Here is a 19,298-nt window from a genome sequence, read left to right as displayed (position 1 = left end):
AAATCAAAGTCCCTTTTTGTATTCTATAATCTTTGATTTAATGCAACATTGTTGAAGAAAAATATTAATTTATATTTTTAATCTTACCCAAGACTGAATGGTATCACATTTTCCACAAAAATATGAAGCAGCACAATAGTTTTCAACATTGATAATAATCAGAAATGTTTGTTGAGCAATAAATCAGTATATTATAATGATTTCTGAAGATCATGTGACACTGAAGACTGGAGAAATGATGCTGAAAATACAGCTGCAGATCACAGCAGTCAACTATATTTTACTATGTATTTGCATAGAAGACAGCTGTTTTAAATTGTAACATTATATATTTCACAGTACTGTTTAGTGTATTTTTCATCATCAAAATAATTTGTATACTCTTCTCCACAATTGGAGCTCTATTACTTATAATGATAGATGTCAAGCTCCTGCAAAAGGACAAATACTGTATATGACCAATAGAAAGGCCTATTAAAACAGTCCACATTCTGCACTATTTAAGTCTTCTGGGCGATACCAGAGCATTGTGTCATTTGGACTGATAATATTGGTATTTAACTTTAGTGATATTAAACTGTCCCTTGTAAAAATTCTTTAAAATTCTTTACTATTTGCCATATACACCAGAAAAGACAAATTATAATGTCAAGATTATGCCACTCATTTATGGTGTGGTGTGTTGTGGACGGGGTTTGGTGGGTCGCTCTGTGCCAAAAAGTCCAGGGCCACTTTTTGGCCCCAGTCCACCCCTGTATACATCTATATGTATTGATGTGGGGGTCAACATCAATATTTTTTCAGGGGGCCCCCAATCCTCTAGCTACGGCCCTGATACTACCCATATTCATATAAAACACTTTTTAATGGTCGTAAAGTTTGTTCAAATTCAAATGAAGTATCTACTCAGACAGTATGCGATTTTGGGCACACAGTGACTGTTTCTATAGCAAACAGAGCTTCTAACGGCAGTTACATGATGAATTTACCAATTAGCTCTTTTATTTAGAAGTCAGGCATGTTCCGCCATATTGCGAGTTGCACTTTCTCCCATTCATGAAAAATATAGTGCACCAAGCCTTTTTAGCATATTCTTTTCATCATTGTGTAGTATAATAAATGACTCTTGTGTTTTTAAGAGAAAAAACAAATTCTGTCTGATCATCCCCTTACACCTGTGCAATAGCATCTTATTGGTAAAACCACTGTTGCTTGTGTAAACAGCACATTTGTGTATTTCCACAAAGGTCAATCGGGCAATTTTACAGCAATTTACCAGGTTTAATGTGTAAAAGGGTCTAATAATGTTACTTGTGATTTTTTATTTTGTTTTTTTTTGAGAAATCTACTTGCATCTTCTGAGTGAAAATTATTTCTGTCTGAGTTTAAAATTGAAAGTCATGCTAGTCCTCTGTAGCACACTAGATTAAAACATTGTAATGCACAAAAAGTAATTTCACAGATGGTCAAGAGACTTAACGTCTGCAAATAGCTTCGCTATATGCAAACATCACGCTCCTACTAGCACTTCTTTAATCTAATGTTCTACTTTGTTGGATAAGTCTAGAGAGATGTTGCTTTCATAATGGAAAGCTCATTTTACATGCACCCAATGAATAACTTCATTATGGTTGTCTTTGTAGAGCTGTTTCCCGGTGAGATAGGAAGCTAGGCTGTGTGGAAGTCTCTTGGCTGATGAGTCGGGGTCTCCACCTCAGCCACATGGCCTCCTGGCAGCGTTCCTCTTTTGGGCACTGGCAGCAGCTTGTGACCCACGCCTCTCCCAGATGTTGTGTCTTGAGACAGATGTGCACCCCAGCTCGATATCCAAGTAATCTAGGTAAGTATGTGGTTAAGGCGGGAGATGTCTTATACTGGCTTATGAAAGGGAGGAACGTGCCAACACGACAGCCCACCTGGCAACCAAACATTCGATAATGGACGGTAACAGAAGGACAGCTTGTATATTATTGATGGATTTGTGTCAACTTTAAAAATGCCACAGTATTTGCTGAATGTAAAACAAGTAATTAAATGTCATTAATTGATCAATTTACCTACTTGCTTAACACCAAACATTAGAATGGTTTCTGAAGGATCATGTGAGAAGACTAGAGTAATGACCACTAAAAACTCAGCTTTTAGAGGAATAAATTACATTATATCTAATGAAAAAAAAAATTAATAATTTCACAAAATTACTGTATCTTTGATTATATAAATGAAACCTTGGTGAGCATAAGAGACTTTCAAAAACAAACAAGAAAATCTGATTACCTTATTTTTAACAGTCGTATATATTATAGTATTTAAGCAACCTTAAACGCTTGAGTACAATATTACAATTTAAAATTATGTAGATTAAAAAAAGACAAATGAAGCAAAGAAACACTATTTCTTTGGCAACTTTTCTGTTTTTTTGGGTGGAAAATAAATTAAATATTTTTAAATGTAAAAAGTATGAATACTTGAGTACACCAAATGAAAAAAATAATAATAATTGTAACATGTAACTCAGCCACTGGGGGTTTTTATACTTGTTAATAATGCCAATAGGCATTTTTCTAATTTGCCTTCAAAGCATATAGGGTTTAAAATAAAATAGCCTACTAAAATAAAATACTCATACACTAAAGTCATGTGTGCCACACAAAGGCAAGCTTTATTACTGGAAAGACAAAGGGAGAAGTCATTTTAAAAATAACATTTTGAAATAAAACTGAGAAACACAAAACAAAATAGTTACCTCAAATAATGAATCCAAATAAATAGGACTAAGCAATTTTACATCAAGCACATCTTTGTCAATCCACAACAAGAACAAATTTTTAATCTCGTGACATTCTTTTAAATGTCTTACAAAGATTACAAAACAGGATATGTACAACTGAAGAACTAGGGGACATGCTTGAAGTGTATTTGTTCCCAACATTGTGCAACGACAGCATAATGACTGAATGTCCATCTCCATCTGGCACGCTCACATTACCCAGAACTTAAACAAGTATATCGGCAGCTACAATGTCTGACCAGCCATGTGACATGTATACACACTGTTCATACTCCCTAGCACCCAAAATTCATCTTCAGTTTCTTTATTTACGCAGTCACTAGACAATGCAAAAATGAATTTGGTGTGTGATCACAGTGGAAAACTTGTAAACAGCCACGGCGGCTGCTCTCATCTTGCCTTCCGCCACTGATGATTGAACAAAATGATAAAAATATTGACTTCAAGTATACACAAATAAAGCAAAAACAATTATTTGAACAACAGTTCAAAAATGGAAAAATCTTTCATTAAACAGGACCAGCCTGTTCAGTTTTATTCCAAAAGTCAGCTTCCGTTTCTAGTTTGATCTCGCAGATTCACAAACACCAAAGCCCTTATCAGGTCAGCTGATCCATATTTTTAAAAGGCCCAGTCTGAATTTCCATCCAGTCCATCTGCTCCTCATGCATTAACCTCCCTTTATGCTCATGAACAGAACACTAATATTCCTATTTGGTTGAAAATGAGAAGGAAAAAAAAACTAAAACGTGTTGCACTCCAGTGGTCATATTGCACTCCAATGGTCAATCTAATTACTTTAACAAAGTCTGAACAGAGTCACAATATATTGGCTTGTTTTTACAGCAGTGCTGATGTATATCCACATAAATATACATATGTCCACAAAGCAGTAGCATGAATTTATAATAGCCTTTTTTGTTTTAATTATTGCCACTGTACACACTTTGCATTATAAGCACTTGAACCATAATTATTGCTTTGTGGTGGAAAGCAAACTTCAAGATTAGCACTTTGCACAAGAAAACATGTTTTTTTTTTTCCATTGATAATCAAGTTTAGAAACACATTGGACGAAATTACCCACAAATATTTCAGCTGCTAGTGCGGCAAATGAGCATGGAGGCAATGAAACGGGAGATTCTGCTGCTCAATGACAGAATGCTACATAAGATGCATGACAAACTAAACCCAAGCTGGTCTGATCTTCAACATCTCAAACCAGGTGACTTAAAAACCTTTTTGCATACATTTGTTTCAGAAATCCTCAAAATAGTGCTACGGCATCTCTGGAGGTCACTTTCAGGAATGAAAGCTTATTCATCATGCTAAATTCGATCCGATTGAGCCCTCGCAGAACTAGCGCAGGGATCCCTTTACAAATTCATGGTTGCCTACACTAGAAAGCAGCAGGGAGACGTTAAGATACAGATAATCACTGTAATATGTACCCCAGTCACACCCATCCCATCTCTCAGATAGCTATTGCCTCTAAAAATAGAAGCGTGTATATATCAGACAGTGTTCTAGTAGAGCAAAGAAGGGAAAATTGACTTTGGTAGCATCATAAATTGTCTTTTTACAAATATTTTTGGCCCGTTTTCCTCTATTCCTCCATCTTAGCGTTCAGATATGGGCGGCTCCCACTTAAAAATCACATTTTGCTTCCTACACTGCAGCCAATTCAACAATGCCAAATGGGCCGCCTTCTCCTCTACATGACCCGGGCCTTGCGCACAGCTCCAACGGCCCCAATTTCACAATTTTAGTGCAATTTTAAATACTGTAGGTATTTATTTTGAGACGCACACTAGAGATCCTGTATTTATATATCGAATAGCTTACATTGAACATTGGAACCTTTTTTTAAACATCTGTTTCCTATTTACTAAGTTGAATCATTCCGAGCTTCAACTGGCACAACGACAGCAAATCTCTTGGTAACAAGGAGTGAATAGATGACGGCTGATGATCGAATCTCGTTTAAAAGCAAGATACAGTACTGAAAATACATATGCACTGTTGAAGAGCTCAGGACAAGGAGGACAGCGGGGTGTCCACTTGTTCTGAAAGGTATTTCTTTGGGGGGTGAGGAAGGATTCCACACGTCAATGATGTGGCAGTCGGAACCCACCCCCTTCCCCAGACCAAAGCGCAGGGAATGGTGTAGCTTTTGTTATGGGGGTGAAGTTCTCCACTCACATTACCGAACAACTCTTGGCCTTCTCCTTTTTGAAGGTGGAGGAGAGGAGTTCGGACTTGCTGGGCAGGTGCAGGTGCAGGAGGCGTTTGGACAGCCGGCGGGTCGGGCTGGGTTTGGCGAGCGGTTGTAGCTTGTTGATGCAAGCCAGAGCAGCTGTGCGGAACACGCTGTGGATGCTCTTCTCAGAGGTGAAGGCTGAACACTCCAGATAAGCCTCAGCGCCCAACTGTTTGGCCATGGCAGAGCCCTGTGATGGGAGATGCACAAACTCAGTTCGCTATAGTTTCTCAGTCAGTGTTTTTAAAATATAAAAGCTTGTTCATGTCATCAGTTGTCTACATAGGTAGTTAAATATTAAGTCAGCGTCCTAAAATATAAAGGACATGTAACCAGTTAGATCAAGAGAAACATTTTATTAATATGCATAAATATCGAGCATAACAATAACAGCATTGTATTAAATTGTCACTGTACTGAAGCCATAGCAAATTATTTAAATATTATCTAGAAACAAATGTGTCTCTTTTTTAATAATAAACTATTTGTATTATACGATTTCAAAATATAAACACACAGTTCAAACATTTGGCTTGGTAAGATTTTTATTATATTTTTGAAAGAAAAGCTCTTATGCACTCCAAGACTGGATTTATTTGATCAAACATGCAGTAAAAACAGTAATATTGTAAAATATTACTACAATTTAAAATAACCGTTTCTATTTTAATATATTTTAAAATGCAATTTATTCCTGTGATGGCAAAGTTGAATTTTTCGCATTCATGACTCCAGACTTCAGTGTCACATGATCCTTCAGAAATCATTCTAATAAGCTTATTTGGTGCTGAAGAAGCATTTCTTATTATCAATGTTGAAAACAGCTGTGCTGTTTAATATTTTTGTGGAAACTGTGATAATTTTTTTTCAGAATTCTCAGGTGAATAATCAAAGGAAATGCATCCTTGCTGAATGAAATATTAAGTTCTTTATACTAACCCCAAACGTTTGAATGGTAATGTAGTCCAAAAAGCAGTTGCCTTAAAGTAAACAAGATCAATGCGACAGTGATAAAAAACAACTTGTGGCTGTACCTGCTCATGAGTGATGGGTGTTTGTTTCTGATTGGACAGCTCCATCAGTGTGCAGACATCCGTGCGAAGGTCCGTCTTACAACCAACAAGGAGAATACGAGTACTGGGGCAAAAGTCGAGGATCTCAGCCCGCCACTGCAAAGACAGAAATATGCAATTCTAAGATTAATCAATTCTTGCAAAACACAGAAAACCCATATTGTTCTATATAACTAGGGTTTTGCATAACAGCGATTATTATAATCTTGGTTTCTGAGTGCCAAGTACTTCTGGCAAGTAGAGTGTGATAAATATTGCAGCCCAAAAATGAACTATAGTAAGAAAACAAAAACATATGAATCATTCACAAGTCTAAATTAACCAGACTTGGTATACTTGAGATACTTTGTTTGAAATCACATTACCACAAAACATAGGTTACCTGACAAAACATATTACAGTGAAGAAAGCACAACATAATGATGAGCTCCTGAGAATCAGGGTCAGTGCAGGATTGAATATTAATAGGAATATCTAGTTACCTTCTTAAGTCCACTGTCAAAGATATCTGGGCGACTGATGTCAAAACAAAGGAGCACTGCATCAGAGTCACTGTAGCAGAGGGGTCTCACATTATCGTAGTATGGAGATCCTGAAACAAGAGAGAGATGCTAATGAATAGAAAAGTACAATTCAGTGATGAGAGAAGAATGCTTTCTTACTTTGAAACATGCAAGAGTTACAATTCTTTTTAAAAAACATGATAAAAGGTTCTTTCTATTGAGCCTCAAGTGCAGTTTGAGTGTCCTTGACATTGTTAAAATAATAAAATGCCCAAGACAGATGAGAGAACATCCTGGTTTCATAACACATTTAACTTTCATGTGACGCATTTCAGAATGGAGCTGTTGATTAGGCGGATTGGTCTGTGCCTGTGTCGCCTTGCTTAAGTCATCAGAAAACAAAATGTCATTTCAGAGGAGGAAAATGTTTTTAAATGTTACATTCTGATACAAAATTACAAAAGCAAGCATTTTTACAATTACATTCATTGATCAAATCTCACAGTAAACCAGGAATACTGACAAAATAGTCCATTTTAGTTTCACATCTTCAAGTTTTCAATGAATTCGAGTTTGGATAAATCAAAGCAACATTTAAAACTGTTTCATCATGACCCTGCATTTTGAATCACAAAATAAATGAATACAATTAGTTAAATGACTGATGAAAGTAAACTCTAGTTACAACTGTACACTTTACGTTTTTTCCATCCATCAATCTATTATTGTAACAAGAGTTTGAATAATGTAAAATATTTGGAAGTTACCTAAATTTTATTCATAAAAATGTTAAGCCTAATTTTATATATTCATATTTTAAAGATCAAGCATTGCTTTTACTACTGAGTACTTGTGTATGAGTCTTTAAGCTAGAATTGAAGAAAAGCAGATCTGATGAGTGTGAATGCGCTGTATAAATCTGCAGCAGAATCAGACAAAGGCCGGAGGTGCAGCTCTCCTGGTCATCATTTCATTTCCAGTCAGCTCAGCATACATCCTGTTAAAGCCCTCTCCCTCTCACTGCTTGCCATATTGGCATTTTAAAGGAGAAGAAAATGACAACTGAGCTCTAAATCCTCATTGATCTATGTGTCTTGCTCTCTTCCTCGATTTCTTTTTTTCAGTAGATTATGCAACTGGAGTGATGGGCTGGGGTAGGCACTTCCTCTCGCTTTTGCTCAGAATCCTTAAGTATGCCACCCACCCATCCTGTGCCCCCCCAACACATGCAATACCTCCAGTCCCCCTGTTTCCACAGCAACAGCCTTGGAGTCAACCATCTGCAGAGCGCCGTCTTCCTAAAGGCGTCCCTTAACTGCCTATCAATCATTTGATACAGAGCTTTGATACAGAGCAGTGCCCACCCACTTGATACTGAGGAGATGCTGGGGTGGTGTAAACAGCCCTTTAAACACCTCACAATTGCAATCATTTCCACTCCCTATATATATATATATATATATATATTTATTATTTATTTTTTTTAAATCAAATTATATTTAGACATTATGAAGGACAGTAATAAAAGTTAATTTTATCTGCATCTCAACTACCCAGACAGCACAAGTAAATCTGTAGGACGTCTGCTAAAGATCTGGGATACATCTGCCTTGTAATCTGATAAACGTCTCAGAAGCAGTTTTATATGCATTCTAATAAATGTCTATTTGACATCTGACAGGAAACGTCTTAGAGACGTATTGCAGATGAGCAAACACCCTAAAAAATACATCTTGCATATGTAAATGCAGACATCAAATAGACATCTCCGAGATTTACATGTGCGATTACTGTAGAACTTAACAGCACTGGTGTCCTCAAATGTTAGTCTGGAGCCCTACGATGGTTCTCGAAGTCAGAAAATAATAACAATGTTAGAAGAATGTTGTCCATGGTATATTTTCACTGCAAAACAATAAAAAATGCCGCAAATATCACCGCATATTTTGAGAAAAGCCGCAGCAAGATCAGTAATTTTAGGCCGCAAAAATAAATAAAGTCCTGCGAAATCCTGTAGGGACTGCTTATTAGACCATCAAACTCATACAGCGCAAACTACATAGTCAAACCGATTCCTGAACAAATGACTCTCATGAGCTGGATCTTTTTAGTGAATCAAACACAGTTTATCAGTTATGTACTATTTTTGAAAACATCTGAAAAAGTCTAAAAACCCATTTTGCAAGTGTTTTAAATGCATGCATTAATTAAATTCTCATAATTTGGCAATGACATTACATTTCTTTTTCCAAATATTACTTTCTCACAAGCAGTGAATCGTTAATGGAACCAGAATTAAGTTCTTTACAATCTCTAAACATTAAGTAAAATCATGAGGCAATAAGTAAAATTTGAAATTTTATATTATGTTGATTTTAAGTTAATTAAATCTGTCAAAATGATGCTTGAACAATTCTTTCAGTTAATCACTCACAAAAGATTCACGAGTTGTCATTTTGAATCAGTCTGATGAATCCTTCTCTGACTTATTTCATGTTGACTGCAATTAAAAGTCATTCCGTGAAGGATTCATCAGACTCACACAAACTGACAACTTTCAACAGATTCCTTGAAAGAATTACTCATAAGTGTCATATTTTAAGTTTTAATTAACCTAAAGTCAACATGAATTGTCTAAAGCCAATTTGCCTTCATTTCATTATGGAGATCTCTAGTTGAAAGGACCACTGCAGACTAACTTCACTCTGAAGCACAGATCACTGCCTATTTTCTCTCTCCTACCTAGATGTCACGGACACACAAACCTGAGCGTGAGACTGCATTCAATTGTTGCTGATCCTAATGCAGCGATCGATGTAGATGTACACCTAGGGACTGAGGAGCAATTTCAATTAAACTTGACAAAATGACACATCCCAGCATTCAGAGACAAAGACCTCCACATGGTGAGCTAACCAAAACTCACTCAAACCACTGTTTGAAATCTGAAAAAGGACACATTGAGGCTTACACTTTCGGCAGTGAGCATTATCTAACTTGAATCCTGTACCACCCGCAGTCTTGGATCACAGAACTGCTCTATTGAACAACCCTGCACACAGTGAACAAATCACTGCTCAGCTCTCAACCCTGGGCCACATGTTCCCCGGCTGAACAACAAGAGGATGTTATGCTGTCTGCGTATTAACAGATGGAGGGGTTGTGAAGCATGAAAAAAAGGGTGGAAAAAAAAAAAGAGCAGAGCAGAGTTGCTACAATCAGAATAAATGCTTTTTGTTGTGACGCCGTGCCTGGAGCAAAACTAGCTTAGCTGAAAAGTGGGCCAACGTGTGCATGTGAGTGATATGAGACGGCCTTTTCCTTGGGCGCAGGAAGAGTCTTGTGAAGAGAACAGATGGAGGTGGAGTGGGCTGCTTTTGTGCGCCGCACAGACGAGAGCCGCACCGCATTCCATCTGCTGAACCCTTTCACTCCTTGAAAAACTAATTTAGCTGTTTACCAATGACTTCGAACTATGAATGTAACTGGCAAGTTGCATCAGACATATTCTGAAACATAATAAAACTGTAATAAATATATTTTGGTGCGCACATGAGTGTGCTTGACGTCCTGTTTGTTTCGTGGAAACGTCACTTAAAAGGTGGTCTTTTTAATTTGGGAATGATTCATTTCAGTACTTAAAGGAGTTATGTTCACAGTTCTCATCTCTCATGACTAAGCCATCTCTGACAGTCTCAATGTTACAGCGATAACAGATCCTGTCAATTATTATTGCTTAATGCCACATCTGCCATTTACTAGGGAAAGAAAATATCATTCAAGTGTGAATAAGATGATATCATATAATGAAAATAAAATGCCACTGTTTCCTGCTTCTCTACTCTCAGTCTACAGTGACAGATCAAAATAAATTGATTTAAAAAAATTTAACATTTTTTGTATGTTAGGTGGGTAGCTTTACAGAAATCTATATGAACTACTGTAAGACTGTATCAAATTAGCAGTGTTATTAACTAAAATAAAACCATTACAGTTATATTTGTTAATTAAAAATGCTTCAAATAAACGAAAAGCAAATATGAAATGAAAGACTTGCGTTTTAAAATGTTAACTCGGCAACTAACTGAAGACAACGATAAATATAAATACAAAAAAAAAAAAATTACTAAAACGTATACTAAAAATAAAATGAAATATAAAAGCCAATTATCAAAATATTAATAAATATTATAACAGTACATAAATACTGCATAGTAGTTGACATTTCAAATGTGTCACAGAATGAAAAAGCTGACTAAGAGTAAACTTCAACGCCGTGGAATCTGTGGGAATTAATCAGCACTCTCAGACTCATGTAAATGCGAGCAGGGGGCTGAGAGAGGTCAACGTTCACAAAGGAGCTAGAAGCAAATGAAAGCCCCTGTCCGTCTTCCCAGTAGAGATGATGAGAACAAAACCTAGAGCGTTCTCCATATCCCCCTCCCCCCTTTCCTTAAGATCCCAGAGATTCCATCACAGAACATGATGGGGGCCCAACAAAGAATCCCCCTCTCTCTCACTGCGAGAGGCTGGCCATGACCCCTCAGGGAATACCATCTCAGAGCTACGGTGGTGTTTCCTCATTGGGGCCTGTCATCAACTGCCAATGGCCACTGGAGAGCCCATTAATCTACTGGCTGTTTTAATGTGCTAATGGCGCATTATTTTGACGCACAATCTTGTGTAGTCATCCCATACCGAAGCAGCAGAATTCATATTCGCAGAAATGTACATCCATCAGTGTAACGGCAAATGCCACCTAATCCATTGCAAATACCTCAATGCAAATTAAATATAGCCTCCATATTAGAAATACAGACGGCCATCTTCTAAGAGCCTGCAATATTGGTCCAATTGGCTGTCGTGATTAAGTGTGAGCATTGATTTTCACCTGTAAATCCTTTCTGGGCCTCAAAGCATGCCGTTTGAAACCCAATGATGAGGTCAGCTCAATCAATAAGGAAAAGACAAATAAGAAGCCTCATTCACATTGAGCAGCATCACAGAGCTGATATAAATAGCACACAGGGAAATTCTCGAATATAACCAACCAGCAGGTACAGAGTGCCATCTTCCAACATGCATATCAAAACTGCCTCGCTGTAAAATTATTCTATCATTGTCATAACATCTTCGTTTCCATTCATTTGAATGTCATTTCTGCTTGAGTTCAAACTAAATTTACTTGAGTAGTAATTTAATTCAAAGTGATTGAAACAGTGCAATGAGCTAATTACTGTAGGTTATGACTTTGGCACCGTTTTGATTTTATGCACAAAACTAATGTAGCAATACAGCTTTTTACTGTGCACTGAATGTAATGGAACATCATTTAGCACTTCTGTATGAATATACACATATTGAAAAGTTTGGGGACATAAATGTTTTTTAACAGAATTACTTTTCTCGAAGGTTGCATCAAATTGATCAAAATCAACTGTAAATACAGTTATAATGTTATAGAAGATTTCTATTTCAAATAAATGCTGTTCTTTTGAACTTTATATTCAAGGAATATTGAAAAGAGTCCACAAAATCAGCACAACTGTTTTTAACATTGAAAATAGAGTTTCTTGAGCAGAAAATCAGCATATTAGAATGATTTCTGAAGGATCATGCGACACTGAAGACTGGAGTAGTGATGCTGAAGATTCAGCTTTGCCATCACAGGAATAAATCACATTCTAAACTATTAAAACAGAATGCAATTGTTTTAAATTGTCATAAATACAGTTTTTACTTTTATTTTTGACAAATAAAACGCAGCCTTGGTGAGCATAAGAGACTTGAAAAAAGTTTATATCTTACTGACCTCAAACATTTGATTAGTAATAACATACAATTTTTTTTTAAATGTATTAAAACACAAAACTCTTTATTTTTTTAAATCAGAACCAGTATAGAAATAATTGTGCATTCACTTAATGCTTAAATATCGCTTTAATGTTTCTTTGCCAAATTATCAATTTGTCACTATCACTGAACCCATTTATCACCCCATGGGTACAGCAAATTCATTTTATATTTGAGAGTACTTTGACTTGGAATATCTGTTTGACTTGATGGAAATACAGTTCAAAATCTACAGCCTCAGCCATGATTAATGGTTAAAAAAAAAAATGGATAAAACTCTGGTTTGCCCTCTTATCCTCATACAAGCCGGGACTCATCCCCTTAAACCGTGCTCTGCGTTTCAGCTGGCTTGTCTCCAAACAGACTAAATCAGATAAAAAAGTACAAGCAAAGGACTAAGGCATATTAACAGCACATATTTCATTCAACAATCTGTACACGAAATCACAATCCTTGCTTGCTTTCTCAATCACCATCTGCCAATCTCTACTGCACGCGTACAAACAGACAAACAGATCACAGAAACCTAGTCCTATCACCCACACTTCACAGTCAGCGGACAGCCAGACGTTTCTGGGTGCTAATTATGCTGCTTCTGTTGGTGTGTGTTTAGCACACATCCAAAGAGACATAAGATTATCATGTCTGTCATTTACTAGGGATTCATAAATGAGCAGCGTTAAGCAGACAAACAGCACGTTATAATCAGGTCAATAGGCTAGAATAGGAAACTGTGGGCAGATTTGAACTGCCTCAGTGACTACATACTCCCTCGTTAGTCTGCTGACCATGTATGGCAGCTGATAATCAGGCAGACGTCTAGTCTCAGGCCTGATGCATACTGCACAGAAAACTAGAAAACACTTTGTTGATTTGGCAAGCTTTAATCTGATTGGCTGACTTTATGCAACTTCCGGTATTAAGGGCATAGACAGTTTATCATCAGTTTATCATAATTTACTTCCATCTGAAAATCATGTTAACAAGGTACTCAACAAGCACTTTTGAGAATGAAAATGACAGGATTTTTACAATATTCAATTTAACAATACCAGAGTGGTACAGTAAAATAATAATAATATTAAAATTATCTGTACTTATTACTTTTGAAAGAGACAAACGTTCTGATCACACTGAATTTGGTCCAGTGGACACTGTTTTGAATTGGTGACATTGATTTTAAAATTGAAATCCATATAAAGCATGTAGACATTTGTTTTTATGTGTTATTCCATTGCAAACATCTGTTGCAATTATTCAGCATTTGCATTACTAATTATATTTGCATTCAAATTAAAAATTCTAATCAGTTTAGTAATCAGCATGACTGGATTGGCCCAACACAGTTCAAAACAAGCCAGACTGTTGCAGAATATAAAACAGCTACAATTTGTAACAACCATAAAGAAAGTAACAGAGCCATGACGCAAATTGTCAAGACAATAGCATATTTTAAAGTCAAACACTGTGGTTTACAATTTCTAGTGTATTCTCCAGACAATTTCAAATGCACTCAAAAACAAAAATGCATGAATAATAATATATATTCATAATATATTTTAATGTAATGTTTTAGATATAATACCAGAACTGATAAACGTCTTCTCCAGTCTCCGTTTCACATGACATTTCATTATGTTGATACTGCTTCATTAAAATACATGTACCATCCAAGTTGTATAATGTGCACAAATAAATATGTTACTGTCAATTTTGATCCATTTTAGTATTTAGTAACCGAATCACCCATTTAGTCTTACCTGATGTGTCCCATAAACTCAATTCAACACGCTGGTCATCGAGATCCAGACAGGCTGTGTAGTTTTCAAACACTGTCGGCACATACGTCTGTGGAGGAGATGCAACATATTAACACCGATCAACGCATGTGATGCTGCATGTATGAGATACTTGGGGAAAAACACTTTAAATGCTTACGTATCGTTCTTTATCACTACGAAAAACGATTTAATGTATGCTTTATTGTTATGCCAGTAAAATAAATGATATAGACTAACTCGCTTGGTAACCAAAGCATGTTACAATGAAACTAACATGTATGAGAGAAACAACAGTTGTAATTCGGCAAAACCATTGGGTCTAATGCTATAATTTTAGAATTAATTTAATAAATGGGCGTCTTTCAGAAATGCTGTAGGCTACTGACCTCTGGATAACAATCCTTTGCCAAAACCTGTAACATCGCAGTTTTCCCGCATTGAACATCCCCAACCAGCACCAGTTTACATCTGACCACCAGTGGCTGTGCGCTTCTTCTCTCTTTCATGATTTTGCGATATCCTATAACCGAACAAAATAAACCCAAAACAAACAGAAAAAACACCTAAAACAGACCAACACGAGGATGCGCGAGTGCACAACTATTTCTGTACATACAACACCGTGAATTGCCCGCAGCCGAAGTGATTGAGCGATGGACTGCGGGTTTATATATGCAGCACAACAGCCAATCAGCTTGCGCGATGCTCATGACGTCTCACATTCTTCTTGCCTCCTCTCCGTCCGGAAATGTAATATTTCCCCGACGACTCAGCCTTTTGGGAAACTTTTGTCTCATCCTCACGGAATAAAAAAATTCCACTATCATGCTCATTTTATACACGAGTTATCCAAAATGTCCACACTAGGGTTGTTCTGTGATTACAAAAGACTATATAGTATATAAATAGATTTATATGCTATTATAGGCCTAAATCACATAGCCTGTGAGAATAACAGTGTATATACACTGAATGTCTGTCACATATAAACTAAATCACGCCACTTGCCAGCTTTTCCTGCATATTCTGGCATCTTCATTGTCTCCAGAGTAATTCATTTGATTGTTTTCACTCCAAAAGCCACAGACATTACAAGTCCACAAATTCAGCACAACTGTTTTTAACATTGAAAATAGAGTTTCTTGAGCAGAAAATCAGCATATTAGAATGATTTCTGAAGGATCATGCGACACTGAAGACTGGAGTAGTGATGTTGAAGATTCAGCTTTGCCATCACAGGAATAAATCACATTTTAAACTATTAAAACAGAATGCAATTGTTTTTAATTGTCAAAAATAAAAGTAAAAACTGTATTTATGACAAATAAAATGCAGCCTTGGTGAGCATAAGAGACTTGAAAAAAGTTTATATCTTATTGACCCCAAACATTTGATTAGTAATAACACAAATTACATTTTTTTTTTTATTAAAACACAAAACTCTTTATTTTTTTTAAAATCAGAATCAGTATATAAATAATTGTGCATTCACTTAATGCTTAAATATCGCTTTAATGTTTCTTTGCCAAATTATCAATTTGTCACTATCACTGAACCCATTTATCACCCCATGGGTACAGCAAATTCATTTTATATTTGAGAGTACTTTGACTTGAAATAAAAAAATTCCACTATCATGCTCATTTTATACACGAGTTATCCAAAATGTCCACACTAGGGTTGTTCTGTGATTACAAAAGACTATATAGTATATAAATATATTTATATGCTATTATAGGCCTAAATCACATAGCCTGTGAGAATAACAGTGGATATACACTGAATGTCTGTCACATATAAACTAAATCACGCCACTTGCCAGCTTTTCCTGCATATTCTGGCATCTTCATTGTCTCCAGAGTAATTAATTTGATTGTTTTCACTCCAAAAGCCACAGACATTAAGTCAATTGGACTGTTCACACATCCTTGTCCCTCCGCCTACTGACTTTACTTTCACCTTTAATGATCTGTGAATTGCCTTCTTTCTTTAGGGGAAGACTTGTGCTTTTCTTTCATTTCCCAAAGTCTTTTTAATTCATACATGATAAATTCCCCCGAGATGATACATCCCACACAATTCCAATGGCTAATTCTTAAACTATTAAATGTTTCTGCCCTAATCCTCATAGTCATGATTAAATGTATCTGTTTTGACATGCATGTTTGGTTTATTTTCAGTTTTAAAGTCATTTTACAGTAAAGTCTCGCATGACTCCTCAAAAAAATCCCCTTGACCAAAACCATGAACAGGTTTGTTTACAGTACTAACTGACTGGATTATTGGACAAATTACTCTTTGATCCCCATCTCTGTTTGTTTTGGACACAGGGTAGTTTGATTAATGGTGGGTGGGAGGCCAAAAGTTTATTGGTCTGATGGGGCAGTTAAAAATCTCAGCCCTCAGGGAGTCTCAGAAGGCTAAAGTGGTCTGATAGACAACAGGCACACAGAGACACTTTCAAGGTTATATTTGTATGTTAAACACCTCAGAGACTGAGGCTGAGTGGAATAGACCTTATGTAAACACTACCCCCTTCTCCCCTACTTGCAAATTCATTTATTCTCCAAACTGGAATTAGATGGTCTTCACATCATTTAATGTTTTCAGAGCAGTATGTTAAATGAGCAGTCCATTAAGATATCAAGTAGGCCTATTTTGTATCCCAAAAAAGCTTTTGTCCCTATCCCATGTCACACTTCAAATACCATTTAGGATAAAATTGTGTTCTGGACTTTTTGGACAATATTTTGTCTCAAAACCCTTGTCATCTTGTCATATGTGCCATTCAATTTACTGAAGCAGTGGTATCATGGATGAGACTCGTAGTATCCTCAGCAGGGAGGAGATTCCATGAAGTATGTATATGAGAGGAAAATTCCCCTGCTGTAACAGCAGGGCACAAAGCACAGGAAAGCAGGTGGAACTGAATAATCAACAGCCCTGTGTGTCACAACACAATCTGCTGTTGGAGACAGAGGAAGGAGGTGTCACAAGGTGACAGTTTGGTTCCTATTGCTGTTTAACCTCCGTGGTTTATGGTCACTTGGCATCTTTTGCAAATAATTATGTTAAAAAAATAGTATTGAATGTCAAAGTACTGCAATAATAATGGGGAAGTTGTGGCCTAATGGTTAGAGAGTCGGACTCGTCTTAGGTCAGGCAGGGATTGTAGGTGGGGGGGAGTGAATAACCAGCGGCCTCTCCACCCTCAGTACCACAACTGATGTGCCCTTGAGTAAGGCACCGAACCCCCAGCTACTCCCTGGGCGCGGCAGCAAAAATGGCTGCCCACTGCTCCATGTGTGTGTTCACTGCTGTGTGTGTGCACTTTGGATGGGATAAATGCAGATGGGATCAATTCTGAGTATGGGTTACCATACTTGGTCACGTCACTTTTTTATTGATTCTTTTGATAAAGAAAGTTTTACTATGCATATATACTATGCGGTTTAAACATATGTGTTTTATGTACATATGTTTAAACCGTATTATCTGTATTTGAACGTGTTTAATGTTAACTGTTTACACCAAGGGTCTGAGGGTAACGCAATTTCAATTCTCTGTATGTATGTGCTGTACATGTGGAAGAATTGACAATAAAGCCGACTTGACTGATAATATATATATATATATATGCATAGTAAAATGTATATATATGAATGCATCGCTTCATCTGCTAACAAGAAATTGTATAATATTCTCACCTTTAATATTCTCTCCTTTGCTACTAGAAACAAATATTTTACTTAACTGGATTAGTGATAAATCCCCATCACATAAAGGTTGGTATAAGATTATTTTTGAGTTTATTCCCCTGGAGTGTCTTACCTATGTATTATATAAAAAAACAGGCTAGTTTTATAAAATCTGGACTCAAAAAATCTGAACAGCAGGCAGTTTAACTGTTCAGGACAAACAAGGGACTCATGAACAACTATCACTGAACAAAAAAACACACCTGTGGATCATTCAGGTAACAACACGGTGTTAAGAATCAAGTGTATGTAAACTTTTGAACAGGGTCATTTTTTTAAAATTCAACTATTATTTTTATGTGAAATATCTTATTCAGGTCAGTACTAAATAAACAATAATTTTGTATGATCCATCGTTTTGGTAAAATAATTAACATTTTGCATGATTCTGCATGGTGTATGTAAACTTTTGACTTCAACTATATGTACTATGGTACTATATGTAATATTATGTACTACTTATAGCCCTCTCTTTTGGAAAGCTTTTATCTCATCTTAAACTAATGAAAGACATGTTATCACAATCCCATAAAATGTATTAGAAGTTTACATTTACGATTAAACAAGAGGCTTTGTATAAATTCATGCAACAGAAAATTAAAACACCGGGTCAGAAAAGCTTGTACTTTATTATGCTCAGGATCCCATTACTTCTCATTTATATGTGTAGTCATGCATTCTTAGGTCTATCACATACAAACTAAATTAGGCCCTTTACCAGTTTTTCCAGATTTCCTGCATATTCTGATGTGTGTGTGTGTGTGTGTGTCCAAAGTAATCAATTAAACTGTTTTCTTCCAGCATCAATAGCCACAGACATGAGGACAATCGGACTGTTCACACATTCTTGTCACTCCTCCTAACGACTCTAACCTTTAATGATCTGTGAATCCCCTAATTTCCTTCCGAGAGGACCTCAAATATTTTGATTGCCTTCATTTTAGTGTATTGGGTCTATAACTACATAAACAACTGCCCTTTATTGTCTTATCCACAGTCTTGCAGTGAAAAATCTGTACGGCATATCTACCTGTTAAAGCAACAAAGAAAGACATTTGTTTCAGTTGTGCCATAAAAACAGTGCTGGGATGTTATTCATCAGTTTAAACACATGTAATGCATATTTGTGCCATTTCATGCATGTAACTTCTGTAGATGGACGTTTAGCATTTGTTGACAACGCCAGAGATAAAGATAGACCCTCATGTGTGACAGATGGCTGTGTCATTTGCAGATAAAAATGAAAGCATTTTCAGTGTCAGCATCTCAGGAGGGAAAT

General features: G+C 36.4%; 1 protein-coding gene across 1 annotated transcript; it reads right to left on the bottom strand.

The window, feature by feature from the left end:
- Positions 1–2,637: 2,637 nt before the first annotated feature.
- Positions 2,638–14,905, bottom strand: LOC306859426 (rho-related GTP-binding protein Rho6-like). The gene is made up of 5 exons (XM_079400443.1): positions 14,648–14,905; positions 14,241–14,328; positions 6,607–6,716; positions 6,086–6,220; positions 2,638–5,241 (listed from the first exon to the last, which is right to left on the bottom strand). The coding sequence occupies exons 1-5, from the start codon at positions 14,765–14,767 to the stop codon at positions 4,990–4,992; spliced, it is 705 nt and encodes a 234-aa protein (XP_079256569.1). The 5' UTR covers positions 14,768–14,905; the 3' UTR covers positions 2,638–4,989.
- Between the last annotated feature and the right edge of the window lie 4,393 nt (positions 14,906–19,298).

Source organism: Barbus barbus, assembly GCF_936440315.1.
Source record: "Barbus barbus genome assembly, chromosome: 40".
In the NCBI taxonomy this organism is placed as follows: domain Eukaryota; kingdom Metazoa; phylum Chordata; class Actinopteri; order Cypriniformes; family Cyprinidae; genus Barbus; species Barbus barbus.
The sequence above is the reverse complement of the archived record's forward strand: the minus strand, read 5'-3'. Positions and strand labels throughout refer to the sequence as shown.